The 22,043-nt window shown below is 40.3% G+C and overlaps 1 protein-coding gene and 1 long non-coding RNA gene across 5 annotated transcripts in view; one reads left to right on the top strand and one right to left on the bottom strand.

The window, feature by feature from the left end:
* Positions 1–22,043, bottom strand: part of LOC309796381 — a 173,070-nt gene that overhangs the window by 1,816 nt on the left and 149,211 nt on the right. For all 3 annotated transcript variants that reach the window (XR_014292436.1, XR_014292437.1, XR_014292438.1), the window contains one exon: positions 16,494–16,572. This is a non-coding gene — a long non-coding RNA (uncharacterized lncRNA). The remainder of the gene's footprint in view (positions 1–16,493; positions 16,573–22,043) is intronic.
* Positions 1–22,043, top strand: part of MID1 (midline 1) — a 183,825-nt gene that overhangs the window by 142,798 nt on the left and 18,984 nt on the right. For both annotated transcript variants that reach the window (XM_082609418.1, XM_082609417.1), the window contains exon 7: positions 5,661–5,804. In XM_082609418.1, coding sequence (XP_082465544.1) covers positions 5,661–5,804 — 144 coding nt within the window. The remainder of the gene's footprint in view (positions 1–5,660; positions 5,805–22,043) is intronic.

Here is a 22,043-nt window from a genome sequence, read left to right as displayed (position 1 = left end):
TTGTCTTGCCACATGACTGCATAACTACTCCACCTCCAAGCGTTATGCCCAAGTTACAGACAAAAAGAGGGACAGACGGGAAAGGATGGCCAAAAGCTCTGTCAGCCAAGTCTGTTTATGAGGAAAACCAAAAGCTTGCTCAGAAGATCCATCTAGCAAACTTCCACTTGTGTCTTGTGGGCTAGATCCATGTCCTAAGGTCACGCCCAAGGGCAGACAAGACTGAACAATGTTTGGCCGGGCACGTGGCCATTCTGCACAAAATCAGTATCTTATTGTCTGGAATGTCCTTCCCATGTCCCCAAAATTGTTTAATAGTGTTTCCATAACGTATGCCCATTCTCATCTCTATGTGAATGCCAGAGTACTGACTGCAGGGGAAATTGTGAAAGTAGTTTGCACTGACTTGTAGAGTGTACACCATATATCATCCCGATGGCTGTTTATGCTAAACTAAAGACCATATGGGGTACCTGCTCTTATGCCTTCTTAGCTGTCACCCTCCGATACAAATTTGGACTATTTCTAGACATAACATCGATCCTGGCCATAACATACAATGCTTGGCTGATATTGCCAAGCCCAAATAGTTTATCAGACATTCGTAAGCAGGAAATGAAGTGTTTGTGGAGTATTAGCCCACCATTTCTTGTGTCCTGTTTATGACAGGGGCAAGAACATAACAGTTCTGGTATACCAGTTGCCTGAATATTGAAACTGGCAGCATGCTGCTGTTCCCATTTACTGTAAATTGGATATTGACTTTTCAGGACAAACCCATTGGGTTTATAATCAAAACAGGGTTAGTCTGCCTGGCTGTGAAAACAAGATTTTTTTTTTTCGCCTCTGACATGCCTCTAAATGGTATGTCAAGTGAATAACCCAGAGAGGTGACATTCCCTCCCTCATTACAGCCCCTGCCATGTGTCTCCCAGCTACCTGCCTATTTCAAACACAGTGTTCTTTATATTTAATCATATATTGCAGTGCAGAAAGAACCAAATCTTTCTACGATGGTTGATGGAGAAATAATTTAATGAACTGTTTACACGATGGGAGAATAAATATTTCTCCGCTGATCCATGCAGGGTGATCCCACACTAACAGGGACCACACGGACAGTAATAAGCATGTTTTATGATGCAGCTGGGCCTCCTCCATGGAAGGCGTCTCTCGATCAGTATCACTTATTTATCCAAGTCACAGCACATGGCACTAAATCTTTTTTTTCCACTAATAAATTCTACCGTTTTTTCATGTTTAAAAAAATTTCAGCTTTATTGAGGTATAATCGACAAATAAAATTGTAAGATATTTAAAGGATACATCTCAGTGATTTACATTTTGTATTTTTGGATCTTGTTTAAGAAACCTTTCCCCATCCGAAGTCACAAAGATGTTCTCCTGCTTCTTCCATTAGCCTCATTGTTTTACTTTTCCATTTATATCTTTAAGCTATCTGAAGCTTACCTTTGTATTTAGTGTAAGGTAGGGATTTAACTGAATTTTACTTCGTTTTGTGAACCAGTTTTATCAACATAATTTCTAAGCAATCTATTCTTTCCTCATGAAGATGGCTTTGCCAGCTTTGTGGTGCTGCCTTTTTTGTACGTCAAGTTCTATGTATCATGGGTCTATTTCCAAGCTTTCTATCTGTTCTTTTTAACATCTTTATTGGAGTATAATTGCTTTACAATGTTGTGTTAGCTTCTGCTGTATAACAAAGTGAATCAGCTACACGTATACATATATTCCCATATCTCCTCCCTCTTGGGTCTCCCTCCCTCCCTATCCCATCCCTCTAGGTGGTCACAAAGCACCTTGCTGATCTCCCTGTGCTTTGCGGCTGCTTCCCACTAGCTATCTATTTTACATGTGGTAGTGTATATATGTCCATGCCACTCTCTTACTTCATCCCAGTTTACCCTTCCCCCTCCCCCATCCTCAAGTCCATTCTCTATGTCTGCATCTTTATTCCTGTCCTGCCCCTAGGTTTTTCAGAACGTTTTTTTTTTCCTTAGATTCCATATATATATGTTAGCATACGGTATTTGTTTTTCTCTTTTGGACTTACTTCACTCTGTATGACAGACTCCAGGTCCATCCACCTCACTACAAATAACTCAATTTCATTTCTTTTTATGGCTGAGTAATATTCCATTGTGTATATGTGCCACATCTTCTTTATCCCTTCATCTGTTGATGGACACTTAGGTTGCTTCCATGTCCTGGCTATTGTAAATAGAACTGCAATGAACATTGTTGTACATAACTCTTTTTGAATTATGGTTTTCTCTGGGTATATGCCCAGTAGTGGGATTGCTGGGTCGTATGGTAATTCTATTTTTAGTTCTTTAAGGAACCTCCCATACTGTTCTCCACAGTGGCTGTATCAATTTACATTCCCACCAACAATGCAAGAGGGTTCCCTTTTCTCCACACCCTCTCCAGCATTTATTGTTTGTAGATTTTTTGATGATGGCCATTCTGACTGGTGTGAGGTGATACCTCATTGTAGTTTTGATTTGCATTTCTCTAATGATTAATGATGTTGAGCATTCTTTCATGTGTTTATTGGCAATCTGTATATCTTCTTTGGAGAAATGTCTATTTAGGTCTTCTGCCCATTTTTGGATTGGGTTGTTTGGGTTTTTTTTGATATTGAGCTGCATGAGCTGCTTGTATATTTTGGAGATTAATCCTTTGTCAGTTGCTTCATTTGCAAATATTTTCTCCCATTCTTGAGGGTTGTCTTTTGGTCTTGTTTATGGTTTCCTTTGCTGTGCAAAAGCTTTTAAGTTTCATTAGGTCCCATGTGTTTATTTTTGTTTTTATTTCCATTTCTCTAGGAGGTGGGTCAAAAGGATCTTGCTGTGATTTATGTCATAGAGTGTTCTGCCTACGTTTTCCTCTAAGACTTTGATAGTGTCTGGCCTTATATTTAGGTCTTTAATCCATTTTGAGTTTATTTTTGTGTATGGTGTTAGGGAGTGTTCTAATTTCATTCTTTTACATGTTCCTGTCCAGTTTTCTCAGCACCACTTATTGAAGAGGCTGTCCTTTCTCCACTGTACATTCCTGCCTCCTTTATCAAAGATAAGGTGACCATATATGCGTGGGTTTATCTCTGGGCTTTCTATCCTGTTCCATTGATCTATATTTCTGTTTCTGATGACACTAAATCTTGCATGTGGATACTTCAGGAGACAGATGTATAAAGTCATATTCCAGAAAGAATGCTTTAAGGGCTCTGTACAGCCCTTCTATCTTAATGCACAACTTTCTTTTTCAAGTTATCCCTTTTTTTTAATTTACTTTGTTGAGGTATAGGCGATTTACAATTTTGCGGTAGTTTCAGGTGTACAGCAAAGTGATTCAGGTATACATATATATATAGTGTACACAAGCTTACGGCAAAACCCGAACGAACTTTTTGGCCAACCCAATATACTCTTTTTCATATTCTTTTCCATTATGGTTTAGCACAGGATATTGAATATGTTCCCTGTACTATATAGTAGCACCTTGCTGTTTATCCATTCTATATATAATAGTATGCATCTGCTAGTCCCGAGCTCCCAATCCATCCCTCCCCCACCTCCCCTCCCCCTTGGCAACCACAAGTCTGTTCTCTATGTCTGTGAGTCTGTTTCTGTTTCATAGATAAGTTCATCTGTGTCATATTTTAGATTCTGCATGTAAGTGATATCATATGGTATTTGTCTTTCTCTGCCTGCCTTACTTCGCTTAATATGATAATCTCTAAGTCCACGGCACATGGCATTATTTCATTTTATGGCTGAGTAGTATCCCTTATTGCACACTGTAATGCAGCGCCTGCCACAATAATGTCTGTGGAATTCAATAATCAATAGACTAAGCTGGGCTAACTGACTTTATGCCACAGATATAAAAGTTACTTGCTTAGTACGATATTTGTCCTACATGTATCGTCAAGTGGCAAAGTGCAGGGTACTAAAACAAGTAAAGTTTTAAATTTTACCATTTTCATAAGCTTTCCTCCCTCTTCAGGTTTCTTTAGGACTCATCCATCCTAATCAAAGTTTCAAGCAGGAAAGAATTCTCTAATAGTGTAAGCAAATGTCGCTCCTCATCTGTCGGATGCAGATATATTTCTCCTTTTGAAGTTAGGTTCTGGTGTACAGAAGAATGGAAAAAAAGGCCTGGATCGACGCTTTAAACCAGGGCTCGGCAAACTCTGACTGTAAAGGGCCAGATGGTAAATATTTCAGTCTTTGCAGGACATATGGTTGCAACTACTCAATTCTGCTATTGCACAAAGGCAGCCAGAGACAGTCCATAAATGAATGAGCCTGGCTGTGTTCCAATAAAACTTTATTTACAAAAACAGGCAGTGGGCCAGATTTGGCCCATAGCCATAGCTTGCCAGCTCCTGCTCTAAAATATTATTGCCAGTGCAAAGCACTCACTGCCTAGGCTTTTTCTTGCTCACAAACTCGTCTCATAAAACCAGTTATTGAAATCAATCCAGTAGAAGTCAACTGAAAATCATCATTTGGGTAGGATTTAGACTTCTCCGCTCCAGAATACGTTCAAGACATAAAACAGCAGCCTTCCCCAACGATAAGTTAATCAAGTGCCAAGGAATCCTGTTTTTCTTTTTTTTTTTTTTTTTTTTTTTTGCTGTATGCGGGCCTCTCACTGTTGTGGCCTCTCCCATTGCGGAGCATAGGCTCTGGACGCGCAGGCTCAGCAGACATAGCTCACGGGCCCAGCCGTTCTGCGGCATGTGGGGTCCTCCCGGACCGGGGCACGAACCCGTGTCCCCTGCATCGGCAGGCGGACTCTCAACCACTGCGCCACCAGGGAAGCCCCCTGTTTTTCTTGAGGAAGGAAAATGAATTTCTTAGATATGATTGATTGGCAATCATGTTCTTAATTTGAAATATCACCTATCAACTGAAAAATGAGAAGAGAACAGAATCACACTAATACATTTTTATAAGGTATCAAAACATGTAATGAAAGAAAATTTTCAAACAGTTATCTGACTGATATGTTATACGATAACAGACATCAGTATTTTTTCATTTGGGCGCCTGAATATAAAAATACGTGGCATCTTGTAGCTCAGAGGTTGGCTAACTTTGGCTCTCATGCCAAATCTGGTCCTCACTTGATTTTGTAAATAAAGTTCTACTGGAACCTGGCCAGGTCTATTTGAGTACAGTTTGGCCGCTTTCATGGTACAAAGGCAGAGTTGAGTAGTTGCAACAGAGACCAGATGCCCCACAAAGCCTAAAATATTCACCATCTAGCTCTTTACCAAAAAAGTTTGCCATCCCAACAATGGGGATGAAATGACAAGAGTTCATCTTGTTTACTTTTTGTTTAACATGTTTTCTTTCAGGAATAAGAGAGTCTTGTTTGCTTACCCTTCTAAACATGCTTTCATGATAAATAGAGATAAAATACTGGCTGGCTGAGGTCACAGTACCTGGGAAAAATCACAGTGATAACCAGCCAACCAAATATTCTTTGGACTGGGATCACCATCTCTAGGATAGTAGTTCTGATGGGTATATTTTGAAAGGCCTGCTTTGACTGTCAAACATCTCCTTTGAAATGTACCCCAGAGGTGTCTGCTTCTCTGCTGATGACCGTCTTTCTCCCCACAGCTCCCAACCCTCCCACAATTAGAGAAGAGCTCTGCACGGCTTCCTATGACACCATCACCGTTCACTGGACCTCCGATGACGAATTCAGTGTGGTTTCCTACGAGCTCCAGTACACCATATTCACCGGACAAGCCAATGTTGTGAGTGAGTATCGCACGCCCTATTGACTTCTCTGTTTGGTGACTGTTTTCAGATCGATTGCATTTCTGAGTTTAAGTTTCGAGGAAAGAGTACACAATATTTATTGGCTTGTCTTTCGTAACCAAGAAGATGGTAGCACTCACTCGTACTGTGCTAGGAAAAATAACAGGCCAAATAGCATTGAAAATTATTGATCTCTAGCAAACCACATGGACGACTCTTACAAACATAAAGGAATCAGGAAACAAAAGGATGAATGCACTATGAGTCTATCTGTACATAAGTTAAAGATAAAAAGCTCTTGTGTTTAGAGATGTATACATAGGTGTAAAAACTATAAATAAAAGTCAGGATGATGGTTCCCTCTTGGATGGGAGGGGAGTAGCACCACTGGAAAAACATGGGGAGATCATGGGGTTAACAGCACTTTCTGGGTGGGAGTTATATGGTTTAGTCATTATATCATACATTTAGTTTTCTTTTCTGAGTGTTACTTCAGAATTTTTTTTTGTTATTAACCTTGGGTCTGTGTCACTTTATTTTTATTTTAGTTTTTATTTTATATTAGAGTACAGTTGATTTACAGTGTTGCGTTAGTTTCAGGTGTATAGCAAAGTGATTCAGGTATACAGATACGTATATCCATTACTTTACAGATTCTTTTCTCATATAGGTTATTAGAGAATAGTGACTAGAGTTCCCTGTGCTGTACAGTAGGTCCTTGTTGGTTATCTGTTGTATATATAGTAGTGTGTAGATGTTAATCCCAAACTCCTAATCTATCCCTCCCCCAACCTCTCCCCTTTGGTAACCATAAGTTTGTTTTTGAAGTCTGTGAGCCTGTTTCTGTTTTGTACACAGGTTCATTTGTATCATTTTTTTAGATTCCACATAGAAGTGATAGCACATGGTACTTGTCTTTCTGACTTACGTCACTTAGTATGATAATCTCTAGGTCCATCCATGTTGCTGCAAATGGCATTATTTCGTTCTTTTTTATGAGTAGTTATTACAGGATAGTGAATACAGTTCCCTGTGCTATACAATAGGACCTTGTTTATCCATTCTGTATGTACTAGTTTGCATCTGCTAGTCCTAAACTCCCACTCCATCCCTACCCTGCCCCCACCCCCACTTGGCAACCACAAGTCTGCTCTCTGTGTGAGTCTGTTTCTGATTCTTAGAGAAGTTCATTTGTGTCGTATTTTAGATTCCACATAAGTGATATCACATGGTATTTGTCTTTCTCTTTCTGACTTACTTTGCTTAGTATGATCATCTCGAGGTCCATGCGTATTGCTGCCAATGGCATTATTTCATTCTTTTTTATGTCTGAGTACTATTCCATTGTGTATATGTACCAAATCTTCATTATTCACTCCTCTGTCGATGGACATATTTAGGTTGCTTCCACGCCTTGGCTATTGTAAATGAACACTGGGGTGCATGTATCTTTTCAAATTATGGTTTTCTCTGGATATATGCCCAGGAGTGGGATTGCTGGATCATATGGTATAGTTCTATTTTTAGTTCTTTTCAGGAACCTCCATACTGTTCTCCATAATGGTTGTACCAATTTACATTCCCACCAACAGCATAGGAGGGTTCCCTTCTCTCCACACCCTCTCCAGCATTTATGGTTTGTAGACTTTTTAATGATGGCCATTCTGAGCCGTGTGAGCTGATACCTCATGGTAGTTTTGATTTGCATTTCTCTAATAATTAGTGATGTTGAGCATCTTTTCATGTGCTTTTTGGCCATCTGTATGTCTTCTTTGGAGCAATGTTTCTTTACATCTCCTGCCCATTTGTTCACTGGGTTGTTTGTTTTTTTGATATTGAGCTGCATGAGCTGCTTGTATATTTTGGAGATTAAACCTTTGTCAGTTGCTTTGTTTGCAAATATTTTCTCCCATTTTGTGGGTTGTCCTTTTGTTTATGGTTTCCTTTGCTGTGTAAAAGCTTTTAAGTTTCATTAGGTCCCATTTGTTTATTTTTGTTTTTATTTTCATTACTCCAGGAGGTGGATCCAAAAAGATATTGCTGCAATTTATGCAAAGAGTGTTCTGCCTATATTTTCCTCTAAGAGTTTTATAGTATCTGGTCTTACATTTAGGTGTTTAATCCATTTTGAGTTTATTTTTGTGTATGGTGTTAGAGAATGTTCTCGTTTCATTCTTCAACATGTAGCTGTCCAGTTTTTCCTGCAACACTTATTGAAGAGGCTGTCTTTTCTCCATTGTATATTCCCGCCTCCTTTGACATAGATTAGTTGACCATAGGTGCGTGGGTTTATTTCTAGACTTTCTATCCTGTCCCACTGATCTATATTTCTGTTTCTCTGCCAATACCATACTGTTTTGATGACTGTAGCTTTGTATTCAAGGAGCCTTATTCCTCCAGCTCTGTTTTCCTTTCTCAGGATTGCTTTGGCTATTCAGGGTTTTTTTTGTTTCCATACAAATTAAAAAATTTTTTGTTCTAGTTCTGTGAAAAATGCCATTGGTAATTTGATAGGGATTGCGTTGAATCTGTAGATTGCCTTAGGTAGTATACTCATTTTGACAATATCGATTTTTCCAATTCCTTTCCATCTGTGTGTGTCATCTTCAGTTTCTTTCATCAGCATCTTATAGTTTTCAAGTACAGGTATTTTGGCTCCTTAGGTAGGTTTATTCTTAGGAATTTTATTCTTTTTGATGTGATGGTAAATGGGATCATTTCCTTAATTTCTCTTTCTGGTCTGTCATCATTAACATATAGAAATGCAAGAGATTTCTGTGTATTAATTCTGTAAGCTGCAACTTTACCAAATTCATTGATGAGCTTGAGTAGTTTTCTGGTAGCATCTTTAGGATTTTCTATGTATAGTATCATGTCCTCTGTAAACAGTGGCAGTTTTACTTCTTTTCCAATTGGGATTCCTTTTATTTCTTTTTCTTCTCTGATTGCCGTGGCTAGGACTTCCAAAACTATGTTGAATAAAAGCAGTGGGAGTGGGCCTCCTTGTCTGGTTCCTGGGAAATGCTTTCAGCTTTTCACTGTTGAGTATCATATTAGCTGTGGGTTTGTCATATATGGTCTTTATTATGTTGAGGCTCTGTGCCCACTTTCTGGAGAGTTTTTATCATAAATGAATGTTGAATTTTGTCAGAAGCTTTTTCTGCATCTATTGAGATGGTCATATGGTTTTTATTCTTCAATTTGTTAATGTGGTGTCTCACATTGGTTGATTTGTGGATATTGAAGAATCCTTGCATCCCTGGGATGAATCCCACTTGATCATGGTGTATGATCCTTTTACTGTATTGTCGGGTTCGGTTTGCTAGTATTATGTTGAGGAATTTTGCATCTATATTCATCAGTGATATTGGCCTGTAATTTTCTCTTTTTGTGCTATCTTTGGTTTTGGTATCAGGGTGATGGTGGCCTCGTAGCCTCGTAGAATGAGTTTGGGGGTGTTCACTCCTCTGCGATTTTTTTGGAATAGTTTCAGAATGATAGGTGTTAACTCTTCTCTAAATGCTTGGTAGAATTCGCCTGTGAAGCCATCTGCCCTTGGACTTCTGTTGGCAGTTTTTTAATCACATTTTCAATTTCAGTACTTGTGATTGGTCTGTTCACATTTTCTATTTCTGCTTGGTTCAGTCTTGGGAGATTGTACCTTTCTACGAATTTGTCCATTTCTTCTAGATTGTCCATTTTATTGGCATAGAGTTGCTTGTAGTAGTCTCTTATGATCCTTTGTATTTCTGTGGTGCCTATTGTAACTTCAACTTTTTCATTTCTAATTTTATGGATTAGAGCCTTCTCCCTTTTTTTCTTGATGAGTCTGGTTAAAGGTTTATCAATTTTGTTTATGTATTCTTTGTCTCTATTTCATTTATGTCTGCTCTGATCTTTATGGTTTCTTTCCTTCTACAAACTTTGGGTTTTGTCTCTTCTTCTTTCTCTTGTTGCTTTAGGCATAAGGTTAAGTTGTTTATCTGAGATTTTTCTTGTTTCCTGAGGTAAGATAGTATTGCTATAGACTTCCCTCTTACAATTGCTTTTGCTGTGTCCCGTAGGTCTTGGATCATCAGGCTTTTGTTTTCGTTTGTCTCTAGATATTTTTTCATTTCTTCTTTGATTTCTTCAGTGATCCATTGGTTGGTTAGTAGCATATTGTTTCACCTCCACATGTTTGTGTTTTTTACAGTTTTTTTTGTAGTTGATTTCTAATCTAATAGCGTTGTAGTCAGAGAAGATCCTTGATATGAGTTCAATTTTCTTAAATTTACTGAGGCACCGAGGCTTGCTTTGTGGCTCAGCATTGTGATCTCTCCTGGAGAATGTTATATGTGCCTTTGAGAAGAACGTGTATTCTGCTGCTTTCAGATGGAATGTTCTATAAATATCAATTAAGTTCATCTGGTCTAATGCGTCATTTAAGGCCTGTGTTTCCTTATTGATCTTCTGTCTGGATGATCTGTCCATTGATGTAAGTGGGGTGTTTAAGTCCCCCACTATTACTGTGTTACTGTTGTTTTCTCCTTTTATGGCTGTTAGCATTTGCCTTATATACTGAGGTGCTCCTTTGTTGGGCGCATATACATTTACAATTGTTTTATCCTCTTCATGGCTTGATCCTTTGATCATGGTATATATATAGTGTCGTCCTTTGTCTCTTGTAACAGTCTTTCTTTTAAAGTCTATTTTGTCTGACATGAGTATTGCTACTACAGCTTTCTTTTGATTTCCATTTGCATAGAATACCTTTTTCCATCTTCTCACTTTCAGTCTGTATGTGTCCCTAGATCTGAAGTGGGTCTCTTGTAGACAGCATATATACGGGATTTATTTTTGTATCCATTCAGCCAGTTTATGTCTTTTGGTTGGAGTATTTAATCCTTTTACATTTCAGGTAATTATCAATATGTATGTTCTTATTGCCATCTTGTTCACTGTTTTGGATTTGTTTTTGTAGGTCTTTTTTCTTCCCTTCCTCTTTTGTTGACTTCTCTTGTGATTTGATGACTGTCTTTAGTGTTGTGTGTTTGCATTGCTTTTTCTTTTTTAATTCATGACTCTGAATTCTTTTTCAGGTAGATTACCTATCTCCACTTCACTTAGTTGTTCTTCTGGGGTTTTATCTTGTTCCTTTGTCTGGAATATATTTCTCTGCCGTCTCATTTTGTGTAACTGTGTTTGTGGTCTCTTGTTTCTCAGGCTGCACGTTTGTAGTTCCTCTTTCTTCTGATGTCTGCACCCTGGTGGGTGAGATTGGTCCAGCACCGTTTGTAGTTCCTCTTTCTTCTGATGTCTGCACCCTGGTGGGTGAGATTGGTCCAGAGGCTTGTGCAGGCTTCCTGGTGGGAGGGACTGTTGCCTGCCCCCTGGTGGGCAGGGCCATGTCAGGAGGTCCATTTAGAGGAGACTTTGTGCTCAGGACGACTTTAGGCAGACTGTCTGCTGATGGGTGGGGCTGTGTTCCCACCCTGTTCACTGTTTGGCCTGAGGTGTACCAGCACTGGAACCAGGCAGTGGGGGGCGGAGCAAGGTCTTGGTGCCAAACTGGTGATCTCCGGGAGAGCTCACGCTGATGAATATTTCCTGGGGCCTCTGGCCCTTGCCCCTACAGTGAGCCCCAGCCAACCCCCAACTCCCTAGGAGGCCCTCCAAGACCCACAGGTAGGTGTGACCCAGGCTCCTGTGGAGTCACTGCTTTGCCCTGGGTCCCAGTTCACAGGAAACCTTATGTGTGCCCTCCAAGAGTGGAGTCTCTGTTTCCACCTGTCCTGTGGAGCCCCTGCACTCAAGCCCTGCTGGTCTTCAAAGCCAAATTCTCTGGGGGCTCCTCCTCCTGATGCCAGACACCCAGGCTGGGGAGCCTGAAGTGGGGCTCAGAACTCTTACTGCAGTAAGAGAACCTCTGCAATATAATTATTTTCCATTTTGTGGGTCACCCATCTGGCGGGCATGGGATTTGATTATATGGCAAAAGCACCCCTCCTACTGTCTTGTTGTGGCTTCTTCTGTCTTTGGATGTAGAATATCTTTTTTGGTAGGTCCTAGTCTTTTTTGTCTGTGGTTGTTCAGCAGTTTCGATTTGGGTGCTTTCATGAGAGGAGGTGAGCTCATGTTCTTCTACTCTGCCATCTTGTCTCCAGAATATGTTTCACATTTTTTTAAAGGATTTAATAAAATGAATAGCTGAAGAATACCAAATACCTGGTCTCATTCAGAGGCGAGCAGGGCCATCATCTGAGATATTAACAATTGGCCCCCACCTAGGAAGAATTTTAGACCTTATTTGAAACACAGAGAAACCCCTCTCTCACTGGGGCCCATGAGATATTCAGTATCAGAGACAATGTGATGATCTAGAAGAGCAGCAAGTAGCTGGTCAGAGAGATGATAATAGAGGAAGCACTCCCTCTTGCCCCGCAGTTGTTTAAACTGAATTAAGTACATGGCAAAGGACGAGAAGAAATGTATTTTTAGGGGAGCAAGTTTGAAAGCTTCTTTAGCAAATAAAAATAGAATATGTCAAAGTAGAATAGGATAGAATAGCAGTCACTTTTCAACAAAGAAATGTTTTGAATAAATCCATACCAACCTTGCTTTCATTATATAAACCTTTTTGTAACCTCACTGTTCTTTCCTAGCACAAGTAATTCTGAGGCACGTGATGCTTAAAATAGAAATTTGTTTTAGGAGTAATTAAAAGAGTGATGCAGAAAGACCCACACTTCTAAGGGGCTAAAGTATAAGTGACTCATACCAACAACTGGCCCCCCCTCCCTATATCCCCCTTTCCCAGCTTCCCCTCCTGACCCCTCTGACCTTTCACTCCTTAATCAGCCTGCCTTGGAAGCTTTTCTTAAAATCTTACTTAGCTTTTATTAAAATCTTCTAAGAATGTGTAATTCTGGAGTGAAAGGGAAAGTCATGAAATGTTGAGAACAGCTTTGGCAAGGTGCCTGAGTAGGTAGAGAGCATAGAGAGGGCAGAAATGGTACAACCAAAAGGTCTTGGGGCAAGTGATCACTAAGTCCTGAAAGAGACTGGGTACCTATCAGTACGGTAAAGGCATACCAGACAGCCACGTTAAGCACACCTATAGAGACAGAAGGTGGCAGGGTGCAGTGGGAGATCTCGTCTAATTAAGCCTGGCTAGAGAGTTGAGTGAGGAAGGGGAGACGGTGAGAAGTGAAGATAGAGAAGCAGAACCAGGACTCAACCCCATACAGGTCTAGTTCTTACTGTTTGTGCATCTGGAGTCAGCTGGGGGTCAGCTAACCTGCTGATCTTGGTTAGGCTCCCTCACAGCTCAGGCTGGTAACTGGGGCATCTCCGCTGCTGGACAGCTTTCTCCTGCAGTCTAGCTCCAGCATGTTCTCCAGGGGATTGCAGAGGTGAAGGCAGAAGGGTGGGCCCAGTTGCCCACATGCTTTTCAAGCCTCTGTCTTTGTCACGTTAGCTGACATGCCATTGGCCAAACCCATTCCCACGAGTGAGCCTGGAGTCACAATGAGAGGCCTGCAAGGTTATATAGCAAACAAAATGCGTGGATACAGCAAGAAGGAAGGGACTGGAGCCAGAGGACCATCTATTGTAGAACCTTAGCTCCATACCAGCACTTCACTCCATCCCCAAAATGAAAGGAAGATACCTGTTGCTTGAAACGTAGGGTTTCCCAGGTGACTAAACTGTGACTAACTTGACTTCCATGCTGTTGGCATGGAAAAGAATACCAAAATAAGACACAAGAATGTAACAGATGAGTAACAGATGAGAAAAGGCCACACCTGTAAGAAATCCAATGACAACAATACTACTGAAATTAGAGCTTTATGTTGGGTGATTCCAGAGAAGGGGATTTGTTCCCAGAAAGCAGTTGCCACAAGAAAATAAATGCATGTGGCTTAACGAAGATTACAGAGCTGCCTTTTGTTGTTGTTGTTCTTATAACTTTTTTTATTGAAGTGTAGTTGATTTGCAATATTGTGCTAGTTGCAGGTGTACAGCAAAGTTTCAGTTATTTTTTCAGATTGTCTTGTAAGAACCTATAATGGAAAATAATTAATATAGTTCCCTGTGCTATACAGTAGGTCCTTGTTTAATCTAGTATTTTTAATTTTTATTTTATATTGGAGTATAGTTGATCTACAATGTTGTGTTAGTTTCAGGTGTACAGCAAAGTGATTCAGTTATACATATATCCATTCTTTTTCAGATTCTTTTCCCATATAGGTTGCTACAGAATACTGAGTAGAGTTCTCTGCTATACACAGAGAACTATATGTGTGCTATATCTGCCTTATTTAAAACGTAGATGCTGAAAAGGCCTGTTCTCCCAGGACAGATGGAAACCAGTGAAACTGCAGTTGTTCATCTCACTGGGGTACTCTAGTCAGCTTGTTAGTATCAGCATTTGTTTGTCTCTGTCTCTTTAATGTCTATTAAAGCAGTAGAGTGAAGTCCCAAGGCCTACAGGATCAAATTGCAACAATGCAAGAATAAATTCAGATTAAAAGTAACTGAGATGTAAACATTCTCAGATTATTTTTTCTTTTCTTTTGTAATTTAATCTTTATTTCATATTGGAGTATAGCTGATTTACAATGCAGCGTTAGTTTTAGGTGTACAGCAAAGTGATTCAGTTATGCAGATACATATATCCATTACTTTACCGATTCTTTTCTCATATAGGTTTTTAGAGAATAGTGACTAGAGTTCCCTGTGCTGTACAGTAGGTCCTTGTGGGTTGTCTGTTGTATATATAATAGTGTGTAGATGTTAATCCCAAACTCCTAATCCACCCGTCTCCTGACCTCTCCCCTTTGGTAACCACAAGTTTGTTTTTTTGAAGTCTGTGAGTCTGTTTCTGTTTTGTACATAAGTTCATTTGTATCATTTTTTTTAGATTCCACATAGAAATGATATCATATGGTACTTGTCTTTCTGTCTGACTGACTTCACTTAGTATGATAATCCCTAGGTCCATCCACATTGCTGTAAATGGCATTATTTCATTCTTTTTTTGTGGCTGAGTAATATTCCATTGTATATATGTGCCACATCTTCTTTATCCATTCCTCTGTCGATGGACCTTTAGGTTGCTTCCATGTCTGTGCTATTGTAAATTGTGCTGCAGTGAACGTTGGGGTGCGTGTTTTTTTCAAGTTATGATTTTCTCCTGATCTATGCCCAGTAGTGGGATTGCTGGATCATATGGTAATGCTACTTTTAGTTTTTTAAGGAACCTCCATACTGTTCTCCATAGTGACTGCACCAATTTACATTCCCACCAGCAGTGCAAGAGGGTTCCCTTTTCTCCACACCCTCTCCAGCATTTGTTATTTGTAGACTTTTTAATGCTGGCCATTCTGATCAGTGTGAGGTGACACCTCATTGTAGTTTTGATTTGCATTTCTCTAATAATTAGTGATGTAGAGCATCTTTTCATGTGCTTTTTGGCCATAGATAATTTTTTTCTTAACTATTACGCAGAGTTGTAGTGATTGAGGGAGATCTGGATTTGAATCCCAGCTTTGGACCTCACTAGCTCTATAATTCGGGGCAAATCATTGAACATCCTCTGTTTCTTCATCTGTAAGAAGAGGTAATGTTTTAACTTCACATGGCTGAGACATTAAAAGTAAAGGTCTTAGCCCTGTGTTTGCCAGCGTTAGCACATAGCTATTCAAAGTTACTGTTCCTACAAAAATATAGCCTAGACTCACCCGTCGTTATATTTTTTGTCGTATCATAAAGGTCAATCATGCAATCTGCCAGGATCATTTGCATGATGGCATTTTACACAGTCTTCGTGTGAAAGGCCTTCCTTGCATGTTGTTTGTTCTTCTATCCTACCATTTGAAAGGACTATCCTTTGCAGATGTTCTCTTGAATGATAAGATCTAAGAGTACAAACTCTACTGGAAAGAAGGAGAAAGAATACTCCAAAGCTGGCTGTAGCTCCATGTGCCACTAGGCAGTCTTTTACTGTCCCTAGGTCACAGTTCCTTCACTTGTCATAATAAATTCTGGTTAATTGCCCTCAAGTGACTTTAGTGAAGGAGAATTCGATACTATCTATGGAGCTTTTTAATCTTGTAAAAAGACTATCTCTAATCAAATTCATACACTCACATGCAAAATTAATGACAGTTAACTTTTTCTCTTATGACTACAGATGTTAACGAGTTGCTTATTGAGAGATAGATATGTATTCAATTTTACAGTTTTTGCCAAAACTACTTTTAATGCATCATTGAAAATCTTCAATTGGAGCCTTCTCCCAGCAGCCTATTATTTTTATTATTGGCAAAAGTCAAAAGATCCGTGTCTTCAAGCCTTCATGGCAAAGCAGTTATCTGTATTTAATTTGTTTTAGTCATTTTGAAAACATTCATGAAAGTTATGAAACATATACTATGTGGATTGAGAAGAAGGAAAAGAATGTTCACTTATGTCCAATCTGTTCAAAGAAACAAAGGGTGTTAGAAGCTGATGTGCAGCCTCTCTGAGGGGTGTCCGTGTTGCATAATGTTTTACCGTAAGATGACAGGCAGTTGCTGTACAGGCTCTGAAGTCCCGAACGTAATTAGGATCTTGTAAGGAGCGGCATTATGTAGGGAGATGCTTCTGACCCATTGTGGATGAGAGAGAAAAGCACAAAACTCAATTATTGTATTATGAACTCACCATCTTCCAAGTTCCATTGTGGTTTGAATACTTCAAGCTGAATTGGAGAAGGTGAATGTTGGCATCCCCTCAAAGATGACTGGAAACGAATTTAGAGAAAAGTAGAAGTTTCAGTCAGGACAGTTATATGGATGTTTCATAAAGTGATGAATAAAACCTGGTCAACGGTCTCAACACAGTGGGGTATCAAGGCAGAGAAGTCTGGTGCTTGGCACCATATGCAAGAAGTTAAGTGGTGCTGGCACTGGACCAACACTAGCAATGCAATAATGGTATACTCCGAGCCATCCCACTGACTGCAGCCCCCGCAAGAGAACGGTCGATGTTGCTTTCTTGGCATTTGTAATCAACCTCTCAGTTATGACCTTGGCCATGATAATAATATAAAGGTAAGCCTAAATAGTTAGAGTTAGCATTCATCAAAGCAGGTTGTCCCAGGGTAAAGTTATCCAATCAAATTTTACTACTCCATAAACATTTTGTTCTTTTAATATCCAAGTAAAATAATTAGTGACCTGTTCACCAACTAATCAGGATGGTCAGGGTCCCTCTTTTGGTTTGGAAAAGTTTTCTGAAACATTAAATCTTTTTTTGTTGGGTTAAGACTTCGGATTGTAAGCCAAGTTGGACTTTGCAGCAATTTCAGACATCTGCTTTATGATGTTGCTGAAAGCATTCCGCCACCGCATTAAACCCAGCTTTGGGCTTGTACAGTGATGTAAAGTTTATTGAAACATTTTTACATTTGCTTTCTTTGACCACAATACTCATTTCGCTGTAACATATGCAATTAAATAGGAACAGTGTAAACACAGTGACGTTGATAGGATTCTCATTTGATTCTGCTGAATGCTGTTACTGTTGGCATTTGTGCCAGACTGCTGTTGACAAAGGTCTAGGAATATGAGTGGATTGTCCTAGGCAATGGAAAAGCTCATCGTTTTGTTCTGTTTTTTAATTAATTTTTTATTGGACTATAGTTGATTTACAATGTTGTGTTAGTTTCCGGTGTACACAGCACAGTGATGCAGTTTCACATATATATATTTTTTCAGATTCTTTTCCCTTATAGGTTATCACAGAATATTGAGTAGAGTTCCCTGTGCTATAGAGTAGAAGCTTGTTGAGTATCTGTTTTATATAGAGTAGTGTGCATATGTTAATCTCAAACTCCTAATTTGTCCCTTCCCTCCCTTCCCCTTTGGTAACTCTAAGTTTGCTTTCTGTGTCTGTTGTTTTATTACCAGTGTAATGCTCTTATTAAATATCTAAAGTGAGTTACACGTCCTGCCAGGGCTTCCGCTTTGGGACTAGAAGGGCCAGCTTCCGTGCAACAGGAGTTCAGTCTCCCTAGTACTCGCTAGGATTTGGGCTTCAGGAGAACCTGGGGCTACGTCCATGCTGACGGGACCTGGGTTTGCTCAGGATCCGCCCAGGGAGGCACTGCTGGGAGTAAAAGTTCCCTGACCAGGGATCGAACCCACGCCCCCTGCAGTAGAAGCATGGAGTCTTAACCACTGGACAGCCAGGCAATTAAGAAGAGGCTTCACTTGGGGGGGGTCAGTGACAAGGAGGGTAAGAAAAACCATGCTTTAATGAGGCTGTAGACGAGAGGATTCTGCATGGGCGTGAGCACACCATACTGCACAGAGAAGGTCAACGCCAGAGGGGTTCCTAAAGTTGGCATGAGGTAGCAGAGAAACCCTGAGTCAAAGAAGCAGCTCACTGCAGTGAGTGGAGAATCTACAGCTTAGAAGTGGGAGAAGAAAAAGATGTCCGAGAGACATACAAGGCCCCTTGTCTCGATTTCGAGTGCTTAGAGTGGGACAAGGAGCAGAAGAGTGGAACACCGTCTGGCCCACTGTAGCTCCCCAAAGCACAGGTCAAGCCGATGCTGGGGAAAGGGCAACAGGTGCAATGTGCATTGAGTTTGAAAGTAACTGGGAAGTTGTGAAATAAGTCTGAGGGATCATTAAGGGATGGAAAAAGAATATTGGATAAAGCAAGTGGGAAAACAGAAACTGGAAAAAAATTAAGTTTGGGGTTAAGATTTGCTTGACAACATATATATCCCACCCACTCCATCCATACAAAGCTTGTTTTAAAAACATTTGGATTTGGTGGGAAGATGGCAGAGTGGAAGGACATGCGCTCACTCCCTCTTGCGAGAGCACCTGAATCACAACTAACTGCTGGACAGTCAGCAACAGGAAGACACTGGCACTCACCAAAAAAGATACCCCACATCCAAAGACAAAGGAGAAGCCACAATGAGACGGTAGGAGGGGCACAATCACAGTAAAATCAAATCCCATAACTGCTGGGTGGGTGACTCACAGACTGGAGAACACTTACCACAGAAGTCCACCCCCTGGAGTGAAGGTTCTGAGCCCCACGTCAGGCTTCCCAACCTAGGGGTCTGACAATGGGAGGAGGAATTCCCAGAGAATCAGACTTTGAAGGCTAGCTGTATTTGATTGCAGGACTGGGGAAAACAGAGACTCCACTCTTGGAAGGCACACACATGGTAGTGTGCGCATCCGGACCCAGGGGGAGGGAGCAGTGACCCCACAGGTGACTGAACCAGACCTACCTGCTGGTGTTGCAGGGGCTCCTGCAGAGGCGGGGAGGAGCTGTGGCTCACTGCAGGGACCCTGGCAGCAGAGGTTCTGGGAAGTGCTCCTCGGCATGAGCCCTCCCAGCCTCCGCCATTAGCCCCACCAAAGAGCCTGTGGCCTCCAGTGCTGGATGGCCTCAGGCCAAACAACAAACAGGGAGTGAACTCAGCCCCACCCATCAGCAGTCAAGCAGATTAAAGTTTTACTGCTCTCTGCCCACCAGAGTAACACCCAGCTCTACCCACCACCAGTCCCTCCCATCAGGAAGCTTGCACAATCCTCTTAGATAGCCTCACCCACCAGAGGGCAGACAACAGAAGCAGGAAGAACTACAGTCCTGCAGCCTGTGGAACAAAAACCACATTCACAGAAAGATAGACAAGATGAAAAGGCAGAGGGCTATGTACCAGAGGAAGGAACAAGATAAAACCCCAGAAAAACAACTAAATGACGTAGAGATAGGCAACCTTCCAGAAAAAGAATGGAGTCAAAGATAGTGAAGATGCAAGAAATGTTTCACAAAGACCTAGAAGAATTAAAGGACAAACAAACAGAGATGAACAATACAATAACTGAAATGAAAACTACACTAGAAGGAATCAATAGCAGAATAACTGAGGCAGAACAACAGATAAGTGACCTGGAAGACAGAATGGTGGAATTCACTGCTGCAGAACAGAATAAAGAAAAAAGAATGAAAACAAAGGAAGACAGCCTAAGAGACCTCTGGGACAGCATTATATGCAACAACATTCGCATTATAGGGGTCCCAGAAGGAGAAGAGAGAGAGAAAGGACCCGAGAAAATATTTGAAGAGATTATAGTCAAAAACTTCCCTAACATGGAAAAGGAAATAGCCACCCAAGTCCAGGAAGCGCAGAGAATCCCAGGCAGGATAAACCCAAGGAGAAACATGCCAAGACACATAGTAATCAAATTGGCAAAAACTAAAGACAAAGAAAACTTACTGAAAGCAGCAAGGGAAAAACAACAAATAAATACAAGGGAACTCCCATAAGGTTAACAGCTGATTTCTCAGCAGAAACTCTGCAAGCCAGAAGGGAGTGGCATGATATGTTTAAAGTGATGAAAGGGAAGAACTTAGAACCAAGGTTACTCTACCCAGCAAGGATCTCATTCAGATTCAGTGGAGAAATCAAAAGCTTTACAGACAAGCAAAAGCTAAGAGAATTCAGCTCCACCAAACCAGCTCTACAACAAATGCTAAAGGAACTTCTCTAAGTGGGAAACACAAGAGAAAAAAAGGACCCGCAGACACAAAACAATTAAGAAAATGGTCATAGGAACATACATGTCGATAATTACATTCAACATGGATGGATTAAATGTGCCAACCAAAAGACACAGGCTCACTGAATGGATACAAAAACAAGACCCATATTTATATGTGCTGCCTACAAGAGACCCACTTCAGACCTAGGGACACATGCAGACTGAAAGTGAGGGGATGGAAAAAGATATTCCATGCAAATGGCAATCAAAAGAAACCTGGAGTAGCAATACTCATATCAGATAAAATAGACTTTAAAAGAAAGAATGTTACAAGAGACAAGAAAGGACACTACATAATGATCAAGGGATCAACCCAAGAAGATGTAACAATTATAAATATATATGCACCCAACATAGCACCTCAATACGTAAGGCAAATGCTAACAGCTATAAAAGAGGAAATCGACAGTAACCCAGTAATAGTGGGGGACCCTTAACACCTCACTTACACCAATAGACAGATCATCCAGACAGAAAATTAATAAGGAAACACAAGCTCTGAATGACACAATAGACCAGCTAGATTTAATTGATACTTTTAGAACATTTCACCCAAAAGTGGCAGAATACACTTTATTCTGAAGTACACATGGAACATTCTCCAGGACAGATCACATCTTGGGTCACAAACCAAGCCTTGGTAAATTTCAGAAAATTGAAATCATATCAAGCATCTTTTCCAACCACAACACTATGAGATTAGAAATAAATTACAGGGAAAAAAACATAAAAACCACAGACACATGGAGGCTAAACACTACATTACTAAATAACCAAGAAATCACTGAAGAGATCAAAGAGAACAAGACAAGTCTGTCCACTCTCACCACTCTTATTCAACATAGTTTTGGAAGTTTTAGTCCCAGCCATCAGAGAAGAAAAAGAAATAAAAGGAATCCAAATCAGAAAAGAAGAAGTAAAACTGTCTCTGTTTGCAGGTGACATGATATTATACATAGACAGTCCTAAAGATGCCACCAGAAAACTACTAGAACTAATGAATGAATTTTGTATGGTTGCAGGATACAAAATTAATGCACAGAAATCTCTGCCATTCCTATACACCAAAAACGAAAGATCAGAAAGAGAAATGAAGGAAACAATCCCATTCACCCCTGCAACAAAAACAATTAAATACGTAGGAAGGAACCTACCAAAGGAGGTAAAAGACCTGTACTCAGAAAACTATAGGACACTGATGAAAGAAATCAAAGATGACACAAACAGATGGAGACATATACCATCTGCTCTTGGATTGGAAGAATCAGTATTGTGAAAATGACTATACTTCCCAAAGCAATCTACAGATTCAGTGAAATCCCTGTCAAATTACCAATGGCCTTTTTTTTTTTTTTACAGAACTAGGACAAAAAATCTTAAAATTTGTAATGGAGACACCAAAGACCCCAAATAGGCAAAGCAATTTTGAGGGGAAAAAACGGAGCTCAAACAACCAGGCTCCCTGACTTCAGACTATGCTACAGAGCTATAGTAATCAAGACAGTATGATACTGGCACAAAAACAGAAATATAGATCAATGCAACAGGATAGAAAGCCCAGAGATAAACCCACCCACATATGGTCACCTTATCTTTGATAAAGGAGGCAAGGATATACAATGGAGAAAAGACAGCCTCT

The sequence above is a fragment of the Mesoplodon mirus genome (genome assembly GCF_964341445.2).
Source record: "Mesoplodon mirus genome assembly, chromosome: X".
NCBI classification, from domain to species: Eukaryota; Metazoa; Chordata; class Mammalia; order Artiodactyla; family Ziphiidae; genus Mesoplodon; species Mesoplodon mirus.
Note: the sequence above shows the minus strand (reverse complement) of the source record. Positions and strands in the feature narration are given on the sequence as shown.